The 18,337-nt window shown below is 35.9% G+C and overlaps 1 protein-coding gene across 6 annotated transcripts in view; it reads right to left on the bottom strand.

The window, feature by feature from the left end:
• Positions 1–18,337, bottom strand: part of DPH6 (diphthamine biosynthesis 6) — a 232,895-nt gene that overhangs the window by 90,074 nt on the left and 124,484 nt on the right. For all 6 annotated transcript variants that reach the window (XR_008992555.1, XR_005025236.2, XM_057488655.1 and 3 more), the window contains exon 4: positions 1,744–1,817. Coding sequence is in view for 4 of the 6 variants with exons in the window: in XM_057488655.1 (XP_057344638.1) it covers positions 1,744–1,817 (74 nt within the window). In the remaining 2 variants the exon portion in view is untranslated. The remainder of the gene's footprint in view (positions 1–1,743; positions 1,818–18,337) is intronic.

An 18,337-nucleotide genomic window follows, 5' to 3' on the forward strand; every position in this document is an offset into this window, starting at 1 on the left:
AATATCAAGGCTCAAATACACTTCCTCTATAGATCACTACTGCATTTGAGCTTATGACATTTATTAAATGCTTTGTATCTTGGAAAAATAATGATGCAACACAATAGCTTTGTGTTTATCAATGAGAAATACTAAGGGGTCTTTCTTTTAATGGCTGTTTAGAAAAAATTGAAGATAGGTTAATTCAGAACTGAGTTTGCAGACTAATGGACTAATGACGCTGCTTTAAAATTTTCAAGGATCAAATTATTGCAGATATGTGTTCTGGTATAAAATCTGGGCATTTAACTGTGTGTTGAAGTGTACCTAAGACTGTGTTTTGAAAAAATCTTGCCTCTCTTCATAGGTATGCTACATGGGCTCTTCCATATAGATAAAAGGCAGCCTCCTAATCAGGAGCACATTTTCATTTGGCTTTTCAACTTTCATAGATGTCAGCCCTGTGTGCAGTTTGGCTACCCATGAAACCATGTGAGTTTGAACTTCTAAAAAAAACAGACCTGTAAACTAAACAATTATCAGAGAAAATGACCTAAAACTTGATAATAATAATATTACTTCTAATGTATGGTTTAAGGGATATGCAATCCATCTCCATCTATATATACCAATCAGTTGTTCTCAAATGCAAGCAGGTAAAATTTAAGGAAAACTTTCAAAACACACATTTGACTTCCCCTACTTCACCCTCACTCTTTTTTTCCAGTGATTCTGATATACCTCCAGAACATGAGACCATCATATTCCTTTTCACTGAATTATGCTTTGCCCTGCATTGTCCTCATTTTTTTTTTAATTTTGTATTTTTAACTGCCTTAAATTTGCTATAGAATTAGAGAAAAAAATAAATGAAATAAAAAATAAAACTTAAGTTTCAAGTCCATTAATACACGATTTTTAATTGGATAGTCAATATGACTGCTTCTTTTCAAGCATATGAAACTGTTACATAATACAGCCCTTACCTTATTTCCATTTACCCTTTGAATGGCAAAATTATTTATTTACAGGTCAAACTGTGCTTAAGATTAACACTGGAGGACATTTTTTTTCTGCTAATATAATTATGTGTAAAGTCTATACAATATTTCATGTATACAAATAAACTAAAAATCAGAACAAATTCAGTCAGGTGGCATTTTGCCAAGCCAGTATTAAATAATATTATCATTTGACCTCAGGGTTTTTTAATACAGCAGTGCAATTTATTGTTTTGATATTTGTAAATAAAATGTTTTACAAGTTCTACGTACCTTGCAGGATGGTGAGGATGGGGAGTGCCATGACATAAAAATTCCTTGTAATATTTTTGGTCATGAACTAAATTCTAAAGACCAAAGAAGTGGAGATTCTTTAATAAGCTTTTTTTTCTCTAACATATTACTTCGTTCCTTTATTAGCTCTTGACTTTTATTACAAACAACGATGAGTTAATAAAGTGATTAAAAGGGTATACTGATTCAAATAAAGAAAAATTGAAAAGAATACTTCTGACTAAAAATCTTTGTCGCAATTTTTTATTATACATAATTTATTTTTCCTTATGGTAGGTTAGAGTTTTTTTCATGTATGGAATAAGGATAGAAAAAAGTAAAAATGAAACTTTTGTTACTTAGGTAAACACATTAGTTCCATGGGCCATGTAGAATATCGTATCTATTTATTATTTGTATATAATTTTTTTATTTACTCACATTCCTAACACATAATTTTAAAATAAAGGAAAAATTCATGTTCTCTTACACATTTTCTACTCGAACACGCTGATAGTCAGAAAGTATAGCACCTACTGATATCCCCTCTACTTCTTCTTTTTCCTAAAAATGAAGTAAAAAACAATATAATTTAAAAAATAAACAAACATGTGGCTCTGCATCATGTTCTGAAAATTATAATTGAACTTGTTCTCATCTAGGAAACCATCTTTAACCAGAGTAATTTACTGCAAATAGAATCTACATTCAGGAAAAAATACATATATTTAAGTCATCCTTTCAGCTGTGGGGAAAATATTCTTTTTACTTACAATAGAAATTACTAGACACCATTTTCCATGGAGAAGCTGAAGACTCAGGCAGCACTTTCAAGATGTTTCCTCACAACATATTTTTAAAAACTCACTGATTTTCAATGGAAATTTTTGAGAAATTTCTATTAAAGAACAATATTTTTCCAGATGTTTTTAAAAATAACGATGCAATGTCATAAGTAGATAAAAGAACACAATGATTTTTTTAATTGAAGTATCATTGATATACAATCTTATATTGTATATCAAATTTATAAAACAGAGGTTTAACAGTTGCTCATATTATTAAATCCTCATCCCCAATAGTGCAGTTACTATCTGTCAGCATAGGAAGATGTTACAGAATCATTGGCTATGTTCTCCATGTTGTACTACTATCCCTGTGCCCAACTGAAATTATAATTGAGAATTTTTGTGCCCCTTTATCCCCCTCCCTCTCCCCTCCCACGACCCCAACCCTTCCCTCTTGGTAACCACTAGTCACTTCTCAGTGTCTATGAGTACTCATTTTGTTCATTTTCTTTTGTTTTGTTTTGCTTTTATATTTCACAAATAAGTGAAATCGTGGTATTTGTCTTTCTCCACCAGGCTTATTTCATTTAGCATAATATCCTCTAGCTCCATCCATTTGTTGCAAATGGCAGGATTATTTTCTTTTTCTTATGGCTGAATAATATTCCACTGCATATATGTACTACATCTTCTCTATCCATTCATCTATTGATGGATACTTAGGTTGTTTCCATAACATGGCTATTTAAAATAATATGGTGATAAAATAAAGGTGCATGTATCTTTTCAAATCAGGGATTTGGTTTTTTTCAGGTAAATTGCTAGAAAAATTACTGAGTTGTATGTTTTCTTTTTATTTTTAGTTTTATAAGTAACCTCCCAGTTAAACTGTCACTATTTCCAGATGACATAGTATTACAAACAGAGAGGGAGAGGATTAAATATGGTGGCATGAGAGGTGAGACAGAGGCTTCCTCCTAAAACCACATATAATAGGAAAATATGATTAATACAACTAATCCTGAAAGAGCAAAAGGAAAGAGGGCTGTGCCAAACTGCACAAACTTAAGGAAAAGAATAAACCTCATGGAAGACGGTAATGTATCAAAGCCGTGGTCCGGTGGGACCCAAGCCCTTCCCCCACTCCAGCTCACTGGTGAGAGGAAGAGAAATGGAGCAGGGAGGGAGTGGAGGTCGGGAATGCTGAATACCTAACTCCGGAGATCTGCTTTGGGAGCACAAACCGACATTTCATGGTGCTTGTATGGTACTCTCATGATTAGGGGGTTGGAAAGCTAAGACAGGCAGAACTCCTGGAGAGACTGGGATTCCAGCCAATTCTGGAAAGCAGGGATCCTACCTGGCTGCTCTGGGACAAAAGAAAGGCAGGCAGTCTGAGAGACTTCCTAACAGCAAGAGGGCTGCTAAAGGGGTAAGGACTGCACAGAACTTACTGCTCAGGAGAAAGGGCAGGTAGACAAAATTGTCCGGGTGTATTCTTCCCAGCAGGTTGGGAGCATTCACAATCTTCAGGTGCTCCAGCTCCCTGGCTGGCTACACAGCTCCAAGGACCCCCTCCATGATACACAACCCATTGTGCCTTTCTCCCAGCCAGCCCCACCTGGCTTGCAAACTGGCAAACCCTACCTACCCTGTTAGGCCAGCCAGAGGGAAGCCCTGTCTACAACAACAACTACAAATGCAAAGCATAGAGGCTTATACCTGTGTGCTCAGTCCACTGGATATGGCAGTGGAGGCAGGCATTGCAGCTGGGAAGCAGGAAGCAGCTCTTCCCTTCCTCCAGGCACCAGTACAGCTCCCCCGTGACCCCCAACATTGTTTCAGGGGCTGAGAAGCTCCAGCGAGTAGAGCTTCTGGGTACTAGGGGGTACCACATACAAATATAAAACTCCAAAGGAACCTGGTTCAAGGTAAAATTATGAATAAAACACCAGAGAAAGATTCAAATGAAATTGACCTCATGAATCTTCCTCAAAGGGATTTCAAAATAAAAATCATTAACATGCTCATGGAGGTACAGAAAAATATTCAAGAACTCATGAATGAATTCTGGTCAGAGATCCAATCATAGAAGAGCACAATGGAGGGTATTAAAAGCAGATTAGATATGGCAGAGGAGATGATAAAAGAAATAGAAATTAGAGAAGAGGAATACAAAGAAGCTGAGGCACAGAGAGAAAAAAGGATTTCTAAAAATGAAAGAATACTGAGAGAACTGTGTGACCAATCAAAATGGAATAATATTCTCATTATGGGGGTACCAGAAGAAGAAGAACAGAGAGAAAGGGATGGAAAGTGTCTTTGAGGAGGTAATTGCTGAAAACTCCCCCAATCTGGGGAAGGAGATAGTCTCTCAGGCCATGGAGATCCACACATGTCCCAACACAAGGGACCCAAGGAAGACCACACCAAGACATATAGTAATTAAAATGGCAAAGATCAAGGATAAGAACAGACTATTAAAGCAGCCAGAGAGAGAAATAAGTTGACATACAAAGGAAAGTCCATCAGGCTATCATCAGACTTCTCAGCAGAAACCTTACAGGCCAGATGGGCACAGCTTGATGTATTTAAAGCAATGAAGCAAAAGGGCCTCGAAACAACATTACTTTATCCAGCATGATTATCATTTAACTTTGAAGGAGGGATTAAACAATTTCCAGATAAGCAAAAGCTGAGAGAATTTACCTCTCACAAATCAACTCTACAATGTATTTTGGAGGACTGCTACACATGGAAGTGTTCCTAAGGTTTAATAGCTGTTACCAGAGGTAATAAAACCACTGTAAAGAAAGCAGAACAGCTAATTACTAAGCAAATGCAAAATTAAATTAACTATCCCCAAAGTCAATCAAGGGATAGACAAAGAGAACAGAATATGATACCTAATATATAAAGAATGGAGGAGGAAGAAAAAGGAGAAAAAAAAAGCACTTTTAGACTGTGTTTGCAGTAGCATATTAAGTGAGTTAAGTTAGACGCTTAGCTAGTAAGGAAGTTAACCTTGAACCTTTGGTAACCACGAATTTAAAGCCTGCAATGGCAATAAATACATACCTATCGATAATTATCCTAAATGTAAATGGACTGAATACACCAATCAAAGGACACAGAGTCATTGAATGGATAAAAAAACAAGACCCATCCATATGCTGCCTACAAGAAATTCACTTTAAACCCAAAGACATTACACAGACTAAAAGTGAAGGCATGGAAAAAGATATTTCATGCAACTAATAGGGAAAAAAAGCAGGAGTTGCAGTACTTGTATCAGATAAAATAGACTTCAAAACAAAGAAAGTCACAAGAGAGAAAAAGGACATTACATAATGATAAAAGGGACAATCCAATAAGAAGATATAACCATTATAAATATCTATCCACCTAACAGAGGAGCACCTACATATGTTAAACAAATAATAAACAGAATTAGAAGGGGAAACAGAACGCAATGCATTCATTCTAGGAGACTTCAACACTCCACTCACTCTGAAGGACAGATCAACCAGAAAGAAAATAAGTAAGGAGATAGAGGCACTGAAAAAAACATTAGAACAGATGGACCTAACAGACACCTACAGAACTCTACAACCAAAGGAAGCAGAATACACATTCTTAAGTGCACATGCAACATTTTCAAGAATAGATCATATAGCAGGCCACAAAAAAGCCTTGGGAAATTAAAAAAGACTGAAATTGTACCAACCAGTTTCTCAGACCACAGAGGTACGAAACTAGAAATAAATTACACAAAGAAAATAAAAAATCCCACAAACACATGTGGGCTTCACAACATGCTCCTAAATAACCAATGGATCAATGACCAAATAAAAGCAGAGATCAAGCTATATATGGAGACAAATCACAATAATAATTCAACACCGCAAAATCTGTGGGATGCAGCGAAGGCCATGCTAAGAGGAAAGTATATTGTAATACAGGCCTACCTCAGGAAAGAAGAACAATCTCATATGAGCAGTCTAAAATCACAATTAATGAAACTAGAAAAAGAAGAATAAATGAGGCCCAAAGTCAGTAGAAGGAGGGACATAATAAAGATGAGAGCATAAAAAATTGAGAAGAATAAAACAATAGAAAGAATCAATGAAAGCAAGAGCTTGTTCTTCAGGAAAATAAATGAAAGAGATATACCCATAGCAAGACTTATCAAGAAAAAAAGAGAATCTATTCACATAAACAGAAACAGAAATGAGAAAGGAAAAATCACTATGGACACCACAGAAAAACAAAGACTTATTAGAGAATACTATGAAAAATTACATGCTAATAAACTGGATAACCTAGAAGAAATGGACAGCTTTCTAGAAAAATACAGCCTTCCAAGGCTGACCCAGAAAGAAACAGAAAATCTGAACAGACCAATTACCAGCAACGAAATTGAACTGGTAATCAAAACCTACCTAAGAACAAAACTCCTGGACCAGTAGGCTTCACCGCTGAATTTTATCAAACATTTAGTGAAGACCTAATACCCATCCTCCTTAAAGTTTTCCAAAGAGTACAAGAAGAGGGAACACTTCCAAACTGATTCTATAAGGCCAGCATCACTCTAATACCAAATCCAAGCAATGACACCACAATAAAAGAAAATGACAGACCAATATCCCTGATGAACATAGGTGCAAAAATATTCAACATAATAGCAAACCAAATTCAAAAATACATCAAAAAGATCATCCTTCATGATCAAGTAGGATTTATTCCTGGGATGCAAGGATGGTACAACATTCAAAACTCCATCAACATCATCCACCACATCAACAGAAAAAATGACAAAAACCACATGATCATCTCCATAGATGCTGAAAAAGCATTTGACAAAATTCAACATCCATTCACGATTTAAAAATCTCAAAAAAATGGGTTTAGAGCACAAATACCTCAATATACCTTTAGGCCATATATGACAAACCAACAGCCAACATCATATTTCACAGCAAGAAGCTGAAAGGTTTTCCTTTTTAAAGATAAGGAACAAGAGAAGGATGCCCACTCTCCCTACTTCTATTCAACATAGTACTGGAAGTCCTAGCCACAGCAATCAGACAACACAAAAAAATAAAAGGCATCCAGATTAGCAAGGAAGAAGTTAAACTATCCCTGTTTGCAGATAACATGTACATTGTACATAAAAAACCCTAAAGAATCCACTCCAAAACTACTAAATCTAATATCTGAATTCAGCAAAGTTGCAGGTTACAAAATTAATATGTAGAAATCTGTGGCATTCCTATACACTAACGATGAACTAGCAGAAAGAGAAATCAGGAAAATAATTCCATTCACAATTGCATCAAAAAGAATAAAATACCTAGGAATAAACCTAACCAAGGAAGTGAAAGACCTATACCCTGAAAACTACAAGACACTCATGAGAGAAATTAAAGAAGATATCAGTAAATGGAAACACATCCCATGGTCATGGATAGGAAGAATTAATATTGTAAAAATGGCCATCCTGCCTAAAGCAATCTACAGACTAAATACAATTACTATCAAAACACCAACAGCATTCATCAACGAACTAGAGAAAATCGTTCTAAAATTCATATGGAACCACAAAAGACCCCAAATAGCCAAAGTAATACTGAGAAGGAAGAATAAAGCTGGGGGGATTATACTCTCCAACTTCAAGCTCTACTACAAAGCCACATAATCAAGACAATTTGGTACTGACACAAGAAGAGACCCATAGACCAACGGAACAGACTAGAGAGCCCTGATATAAACTCAAATATATATGGTCAATTAATATATGATAAAGGAGCCATGGACATACAATGGGGAAAAGACAGCCTCTTCAACAGCTGGTGTTGACAAAACTGGACAGCTATATGCAAGAGAATGAAACTGGATCACTGTCTAACCCCATACACAAAAGTAAACGCAAAATGATCAAAGACTTGAATGTAAGTCATGAAACCATAAAACTCTAAGAAGACAACACAGGCAAAAATCTTCTGAATATAAGCAAGAGCCACTTCTTCCTGAATGCATCTCCTCAAGCAAGGGGAAACAAAAGCAAAAATGAACACATGGGACTACATCAACCTAAAAAGTTTCTGTATGGCAAAGTACACCATCAGCAGAACAAAAAGGCATCCTACGGTATGGGAGAATATATTTGTAAATGACATATCTGACAAGGGGTTAACATCCAAAATATATACAAAACTCACACGCCTCAACACACAAAAAGCAAATAACCCTACTAAAAAATGGGCAGAGGATATGAAGAGACAGTTCCCCAAAGAATAAATTCAGATGGCCAACAGACACATGAAAAGATGCTCCACATCACTAATAATCAGGGAAATGCAAATTAAAATCACAATGAGATATCACCTCACACCAGTAAGGATGGCCAGCATCCAAAAGACTATGAACAACAAATGCTGGCGAGAATGCGGAGAAAGGGGAACCCTCCTACACTTCTGGTGGGAATGTAAGCTAGTTCAACCATTGTGGAAAGTAATATGGAGGTTCCTGAAAAAACTAGAAATAGAAATACCATTTGACCCAGGAATCTCACTCCTTGGAATTTACCCAAAGAATACAAGTTCTCAGATTCAAAATGACATATGCAACCCTATGTTTATCAGAGCACTATTTACAATAGCCAAGATATGGAAGCAACTTAAGGGTCCATCAGTAGATGAATGGATAAAGAAGATGTGGTACATATACACAATGGAATACTATTCTTATGGCTATAAGAAACAAATCTTTCCATTTGCAACAACATGGATGGAGCTAGAGGATACTATGCTCAGTGAAATAAGCCAGGTGGAGTAAGACAAGTGCCAAATGATTTTCCTCACTTGTATAAGAACGAAGCAAAACTGAAGGAACAAAATAGCAGCAGACTCAGAGACTCCAAGAAGGAACTAGCGGTTACCAAAGGGGAGGGGTATAGGAGGGTGGATGGGGAGGGAGGGAGAAGGGGATTGAGGGGTATTATGTTTAGTACACATGGTGTGGGGGGATCATGGGGAAAACAGTGTCACACAGAGAAGGGAAATAGTGAACCTGTGGCATCTTACTACACTGATGGACAGTGACTGCAATGGGGTACGGGTGGGGACTTGATAATATGGGTAAACATAGTAACCACATTGTTTTTTCATGTGAAACCTTCATTAGAGTGTATATCAATAATACCTTAAGAAAAAATTTAAAAAATATGTTATACACAGAACCCTCTAAAGACTCTATGAAAAAACTATTAGAAAAACTGGATTCAGCAAAGTTGCAGGATACAAAATTAATACACAGAAATCTGTTGTGTTCCTATGTACTAACAATGAGCTAGCAGAAAGAGAAATCAGGGAAACAATTCCATTCACAATTGCATCAGAAAGAATAAAATACCTAGGAATAAACCTATCTATGGAGGCGAAAACTTGTACTCTGAAAACAATAAGACACTTATGAGAGTAATTAAAAAAAACACCAATAAATGGAAATATATCTGATGCTCACAGATAGGAAGAATTAGTATTGTTAAAATGGCCACCCTGCCCAAAGCAATTTACAGATTCAGTGCAATCCCTATCAAAATACCAATGGCATTTTTCAATGAACTAGAACAAATAATCTTCAAATTCATACAGAACCATAGAAGACCCTGAATAGCCAAAGCAATCCTGAGAAAGAAGAACAAAACGAGGGGTATTATGCTCCTTGACTTCAAGCCATACTATAAAGCTACACTAGTCGAAACAGTATGGTACTGGCACAAGAACAGACCCACAGATTAATGAAACAGGACACAGAGAGCACAAATATAAACCCACACATATATGGTCAATTAATAGACAATAAAAGAAACATGGATATATAATGGGGAAATGACAGCCTCTTCAACAACTTGTATTGGCAAAACTGGACAGCTACATGGAAGAGAATGAAACTGAATTACTGTTTAACTCAATACATAATAGTAAACTCAGAATGGATCGAACACTTAAATATAAGACATGAAAACAGAAAACTCTTAGAAGAAAACATAGGCAAAAATCTCCTGAACATAAGCATGAGCAATTTTTTCCTGGATACATCCTCATGCAAAGGAAACAAAATAAAAAAGGAGCAAGTGGGACTACATCAAATTAAAAAGTTTCTGTATAGCAAAGGACACCATCAACAGAACAAAGAGGCAACCTTTAGTATGGGAGAATATATCTGTAAATGATTTATTTGATTAGAGGTTAACATCCAAAATAAATAAGGAATTCACATGCCTCCATACCAAAAAAGGAATGGTATGATTTTTATCTGGATCTTAGAAAATGAAGATTGACATGAGAGCATCCAGGAAGCAGAGATGGTAGGGCCATTGTCTGGGTAACAGTAGAAAAATAATTCTATGATGGAATGGAAGCAATGGATTATTATCAACAGAGTTACAACTGAGAACATCCAGCATTATATCCAGCAGAGTCCCACAGGACAGGACAGAGAACTAGTTTTGACAGTGTGTTTATCAATGACTGGAGAATATAAATTTAACTGTAATCAAGTTTGCAAATGATACAAAGCTAGGAAGCATTGCAAAAAGAAAAAAAAAAAAAGAAAGGTAAAGGAGATCAATCCAATCAAGTACATTAATGGATAAGAACAACTTGGGGATTTGGAAGGACAAGTTTAAGATGAGATTTCATTCAATGTAAGATGTATAAGATAGTGCACTTATAGAAAAGTAATATAATACAGTTATATGCTAGGGAAGTGTATGAAGAAAATAGATATAAAGAAAGTGACTTGGGGGTTATTACTAACAACAAACTGAATTGAAATTCTCTAAATAGGTGTAAAAGAAAATCTATCCTAGTATTTGGAGCACAGACAAAACTCCTTCAAAGAGATGATTTCATTATTAATACTCTGGTCTTTCTAAACTTGGAAACCTACAAAGAAAAAAATAGTATTTCACATAAAAACAAATGAAATACTTTGAGACATAATGCAATAAGCCACTGTATACTCAAAGGATATCATAATCAATAAACAAAAGTGAACAACAGGAATTGCTCATACGTTGGAGATCAAGCCAAGTTAAAATCTCCCCTCCAAAATGATAGAGAAATATCTGCCTGAACCTCCCCAAAATAAAATGATTCCTTCTATTAGATAAGCTTTTCAGAAAAAGAGCTATTTCCTTTACTTTCCTATTTCAGCAACTTTGTGAGAACATATGCTTATAACCTTTCTCTAACCTGCCTAGCCATATTCTTTTCATAAAAGTCACTGTGTTCATTAGAAAAAGTCAAGGCATATTGTTCCTCATTAAATGCAAATATAGCAGAGATAACGGAATAGTGAACAAAATATTAAAATTTCAGTTTTATTCCTATACCATACAGGTGTTTATTTGAAGTTCTGCTAAGGAAAGTATAAAGTACTGAATATTATACATGTGTGTGCATTTCTCTATAGATCATGGAAACAAAAATAAAAGCATTGGTGTTTTTCTTTCTTAACTAATTCAAGCCACTATGAAAATAATAATTGACATTTTTTATTCAATTAAAATGTGAAAACATTCTATGATTCCCATTAAATGTTCACCATAACTCTAAAATAATTATTATTTATTCTTCTTAGTCTAGTCATTCTTTTGAATTCTCTTCTATCTTTTTTATTTTCTATTTGAGGATACCTAACTAATCATCTCTAGAACTATATACTCACCTGAATTCTAACTGTTCTTCAAAACTAGGCCTAAATATACTTCTTTTTACAGAGCATCTTTATTTTGACAAGTGTTAAAAACTCTGACTTGAAAAGCAACAGGAAATGTAAAAATAAGTATGCTTACCAATTATTGTAGAAATAATACAAAAGAGGGTTAAAATTCTCAATAAGAAAAACCAAAATGTGTCAAATTATATAAAGGCCCTTCTCTTGCAAGAAATGGTGACAAAGTTGAAGACCCAGTTTAGTTTCACTGCTGAAAAATGTACAAAATAACTAAGAAAAACAAGTCAAGGTCAAATGTTGTGAGCCCTTACTTGTATCTGCCTACTCTTGACCTGAGGAAAGGTGGTAACCACACGGAAGGCAGAACTAATGGTAGAAGAGCCTAGAGTTCTCCAATCCAGGAGTTCATAATATAAATATAGGTCTATCTGAAGTTTTGTTCAATGATCATGATTACTATTACCCATCAGGAATCCAACCTTACCACCTATTAGCTCGTAATTTTGAACAAGTTATGTAATTTCTCTGTGTTCAGTTTTCTTATTAATAAAGTCAGGATAATAATTGTTCCTGTCTTCTAGGTTTGTAATAAAGATTGTGTAAAAATCCAGATAAATAACAGTGTCCCACACCTAGTAAACACTAAGTAAATGTTTTCTTCTGTCATTATCATAATCTTCATTTTTTATTCTATTTCTATAATTACCACTGTTAGTACTTTTACTATTACTACTACTGTTGACTAACACCACCAATACCACCACCACTATTATTACTCCTGTGGGATAAAGGCCCAATTTCACAGCTAAACCCTTCATTCCTGGGCCTTAACACCCTGCTCATTATCACTTCTCAACACTAACCTGCTGGCCTGTGATGTGTTAACCTGTCTGGGTCAAGGGATACTCAGATGATAAAATATTATTTCTGTGGGGATGTATCTGGAAGAGATTGGGATTTGAATTGGTAAAATGAATAAAGAAGATAGCCCTACTCAACATGGGTGGGCATCATCAATCCATTGAGGGCCTTAATGATACAAAATGGCAGAGGAAGGGTGCATGTGCCCTCTGCTTGAGCTGGGATATCCATCTTCTCCTGCCCACAGGCATCGTCACTCCTGGTTCTCAGGACCTCAAGCTTGGACTGGGATTTACACCATTGGGTCTCCCTGTTCTCAGGCCTATGTGTCTGGATTAGAACTACACCACTAACTTTCCTGAGCCTCCAGCTTGCAAACGGCAGATCATGGGACTTCTTAGCCTCCATAATCAGAAAAGCCAATCCTTCATAATTAATCTCTAACTAAATCTTACACGTACTAGTTCTATTTCTCTGGTGAATCCTAATACGTAATACTTGACAGCTGACTCTATAGTCCAGCTGCAGCCAACTTTTACCACATAGTGAGTCCTGACTAACCCAAGGATAAGTAACACTGCTGTTGGATTCTTAATCATTCAGAATATAGTACTAACTTCAAAGTTAATCCACTCTGTAGAAAATATAAAGCTAATCTCAGACACTAACCCATGATACATATTATTTGGGGAAAGAAGTCAGCAAATTAACAATAGTAGTAAAATAATAGCAATAGAATTATCAGCAGAAAGAATATGACTGCTAGAATAAAGTGGCATAAAGATATACCTAAATAAATCATCTTGTGCCATAAATGAAATAAAAATGAATGAGCAGCAGAAAATAGTTAATATAGAATCTGGGACACAGAAATTTGGCCAGATTAGAACCAATTTCACATGATCCAATTCTATGACCATTAAGTGACCTTCAGACTCTAATTTAGGTTGCCTTTTTCAAACCCAGAAAGATCATGTAATCCATCAAAACAAGCATTCTTATCTATTTAACACAAATGGTCTACATTATAAATTTACAAATTGGCATTCTGGCTTACACAATAGTCCTAAATGAATTTGATTCTATACTAGTCTATACTAGAGAAGCTGACAACTTCTTGGTACATCTTCAAAATCAAGTCTATAGCTTGGAGAGCTACTCCACAGTGCTTACGAAAGTAATATCAATTTAACCAGCCTTGTAACATCCTTGACAGTAATGCTGTCTTGTTCTTTAATTGTTCACTTAATATTAAAACATACAACCAAGAATGTTTTATATGTAAGACTGTGAGGGTACAGAACAATGTAAGGAGAGGAAAGAGGAGGAATATTTGGTGAAGACACAGGAAAAAAAACTGTCCTAATAATAACAGATACTACTAGGAGAGAGTAATGGTGACCACACTAATTGGTGGTGACCACAGAGAGAATTTTGATGAAAAGGAAGATTAAAGAAACAGTAATACCAAGTGCATACCATATACTAAGATTTCTACCTAGTACTAGGTACTTTGTACAGCTTATATCAGTCATTCCTTTTAACAAATGAAAACACTATTAAACTGATTTTATATGTGAAAGAACAAGACTAATCCATTCAAGTTGATAAAGCTGGCCATTAGAATAGCCACCCTTTAAACTGAGGCCTGTCTACCAACCACACCTATGCTCTTTCTTACATATGCTATGGAAAGTTCAACTGAACCACTGTATTTTACAAGTAGGAAATTAGTTATGCTCACTGAGAGAAAAGTTGCAGTCATGTTTGATAAAAGCAAGAATAAAACACCTGATATTTCATTGTCAAATTCTCCAAAGAATGAATTTTATATCCTCAATGAAATAAATACTATTAATAAATCAATGAATATCTACTGCTAAATTCAACAAAATTCAGAGAATTTGGAGAGTTCAACACACATTAAATTATATTCCTGTCATTAAAATGACTAAAAAGTAGGATTAAAGGTGGCAGCATGAGAGGAGAGACAGAGTCTTCCTCCTAAAACCATATACAATTAGAAAATATAGTTGGTGCAACTAATCCTGAGAGAACAACAGGAAAGAGGACTGTGCCAGACTGTGCACACTTAGAGAAAAGAGCAGACCTCACGGAACAGGGTACAGTACCAGAGCCGTGGCCCAGCAGGACCCAAGCACTTCTCTGACCCCAGTTCACCGGCAGGAGTAAGAGAAACAGAACAGGGAGGTAGTGAAAGGTCTGGGACTGCTGAATACCTAGCTCCGGAGATCTGCTCTGGGAGCACAAACCTACATTTCATGGTGCTTTCATGATACTCATGTGATTATGGGGTTGGAAAGCTAATACAGGCAGAATTCTGATGTGGACCTCGTGACTCTTTCTGAAAGGGAGTTCAAAATAAAAATCATCAACATTCTAATGGATGTACAGAAAGACATCCAAGAACTCAGGATTGAACTCAGGTTGCAGATCCAATCGTTGAAGAGTATGATGGAGGGTATTAAAAGCAGGTAGGATATAGTGGAGGAGACAATAAATGAAATAGAAACTAGAGAAGAGGAATACAAAGAAGCTGAGGCACAGAGAGAAAAAAGGATCTCTAAAAATGAAAGAATATTGTGTGACCAATCCAAGAGGAACAATATTCGCATTATAGAGATACCAGAAGAAGAAGAGAGAGAGAAAGGGATAGAAAGTGACTTTAAGGAGGTAGTTGCTGAAAACTTCCCCAATCTGGGGAAGGAGATAGTCTCTCAGGCCATGGAGGTACACAGATCTCCCAACACAAGGGACCCAAGGAGAACACCACCAAGACATATAATAATAAAATTGGCAATGATCAAGGATAAGGACAGACTATTAAAAGCAGCCAGAGAGAGATATAAGTTGGCATACAAAGGAAAGCTCATCAGGCTAACATCATATTTCTCAGCAGAAACCTTACAGGCCAGAAGGGAGTGGCATGATATATTTAATGCAATGAAGCAGAAGGGCCTGGAACTAAGATTACTTTATCCAGCAAGATTATCATTTAAATTTGTAGGAGGGCTTAAACAATTTCCAGATAAGCAAAAGCTGAGAGAATTTACCTCCCACAAACCATCTCTAGAGTCTATTTTTGAGGGACTGCTATAGATGGAGGTGTTCCCAAGGTTTAATAGCTGTCCCCAGAAGTAATAAAACCACAGTAAAGAAAGTAGAACAGCTAATTACTAAGCAAATGCAAAATTAAAATAACTATCCCCAGATCATCAAAAAACCCCAGCAAAGATCCACGCACTGCTACAGTTGTAGATGCACTCATCCCACCAGCTCCTGGACTTGCCATGGGAATGAAGGAGATATCTAAGCTGGCCTGTGCATACAGTAAAACAACAAATTTGACTGGATCTATACTGTTGGAACTCAACCAAGAATTAGGAGAAGTGCAAATTGTAGCACTCCAAAATCTTACAACTACAGACTATTTACTGTTAAAAGAACACAAGGGATGTGAACATTCCCCAGGAATGGGTTGTTTTAATTTGTCTGATTTCTCTCAGACTGTTCAAGTTCAGTTGGACAATATCCACCATATCATAGGTAAGTTTTCACAAATGCCTAAGGTGCCTAACTGGTTTTCTTGGTTTCCCTGGAGATGGCTGGTAATTACAGATATGCTTTGGTTATGTAACTATACTCCTATTATGTTAATGTGTGTGTGCAATTTAAGTAGTAGCTTAAAACCTATACATGCTGAAGTTACTCTACAAGAAGATATATCAAAGAAATAATCATTCTTCCCATGTTTTCTTCCGCCTGCTACTTCTATAGCTTTTCTTCTTCCTTCCTAATTACAACCCTTAAATAGAATTCGTGCCTCATATCAAATTTACCGAGTATCATAATTCTTCCAAGTGGTAAAGATACCTCAAGACAAATGCTGGGCATAGAAACTACAGGGCATAAATATGCAAAGAAATAAAAAGCTAACCATTTCAAACAATAAGGCTTCTCTCTCACTTACCAACTTTACATTTCCCTGTATGGCCCCGGAAGATGACTGGTTAGCCAGAGACGGGTAAGATTCCTCAAGGGAGGAACAACCTAAGACAGGCACAGTCGCAGAGGGGTCATCAGGTGAGAAATTGGGGATCAACAGAGGTGAGGCTTAGAACCTCACCCCCCGTTCTGAGAGAAATCTTCTGCATATATGGATGTTTTATTGACCTTGGCAAGCTTGGATTAACACATAGTCTACAGGCACACACCTGATCATCTACATGTGCTCTCTTACAACACTAAACTATGTTTTCTACCTTTATCTTGTATCTACCTACCACTTCAGCATTTTATTAAAAATAATAATAATAAAGAGAGAAATGTGGTATCCACATATAAATCAAGTATAAAAATCAAATGAGTATTCATATTTGAACTGACTGTTTATAGTTCATAATGCATGAGCAAAACCGAAAGTTTCTGTGATGACTGCCCTTGTAGTGTTCACTATGTAACTTATTCATTATGTAAGAATTTGTTCTCCATGTAAGAACTTGTTTGTTATGCCTCAGAAGATTGGAGACTGATGAAAATTAGGCTTGGGGTGGATTAATGATTGTGCATTGAGCATTGACTCCCCTATACAGAATTTTATTGTTGTTAACAACCATTTGATCAATAAATAGGAGAGATGCCTTCACAAAAAAAAAAAAAAAAAAAAAGGACAGACTTCCAATGGTAAAATAAATAAGTAACTGGGATGTAATGTATAGCATAAGGAATATAGTCAAGATATTGTAACAGCTTGGTAGGGTGATAGCTGGAACCTAGAATTATGTATATAAATGTTTTATCACTGTGTTGTACACTGGAAGCTAATGTAATGTAATACTGTGCGTCAACTACCCTTCAATAAAATATAATTATTTAAAAAAAAAAATAACTATCCCCAAAGTCAATCAAGGGATAGACAAAGAATACAGAATATGATACCTAATAGATAAAGAAAGGAGGACGAAGAAAAAGGAGGAAAAAAAAAAAGAACCTTTAGATTGTGTTTGTAGTAGCATATTAAGTGAGTTAAGTTAGACTCTTAGATAGTAAGGAAATTATCCTTGAACCTTTGGTAACCACAAATCTAAAGCCTGCAATGGCAATAAGTACATATCTTTCAATGATCACCCTAAATGTGAATGGACTGAATGCACCACTCAAAAGACACAGAGTATAGATTGGATAAAAAAGCAAGACCCATCCATATGCTGCTTAGAAGAGACTCACCTCAAATCCAAAGACATGCACAGACTAAAATCAAGGGATGGAGAAAGATATTTCATGCAAACAACAGAGAGATAAAAAGCAGGTGTTGCAGTACTAGTATCAGGCAAAATAGACTTCAAAACAAAGAAAATAACAAGAGATAAAGAAGGACACTACATAATGATAAAGGGCTCAGTCCAACAAGAGGATATAACCATTCTAAATATATATGCACCCAACACAGGAGCACCAGCATATGTGAAACAAATACTCACAGAATTAAAGGAGGAAATAAAATGCAATGCACTCATTTTAGGAGACTTCAACACACCAACTCACTCCAAAGGATAGATCCACCACATAGAAAATGAGTAAGGACACAGAGGCACTGAACAACACACTAGAACAGATGGACCTAATAGACATCTATAGAACTCTACACCCAAAAGCAACAGGATACACATT

The sequence above is a fragment of the Manis pentadactyla genome, chromosome 11, assembly GCF_030020395.1.
Source record: "Manis pentadactyla isolate mManPen7 chromosome 11, mManPen7.hap1, whole genome shotgun sequence".
Taxonomy (NCBI): Eukaryota; Metazoa; Chordata; class Mammalia; order Pholidota; family Manidae; genus Manis; species Manis pentadactyla.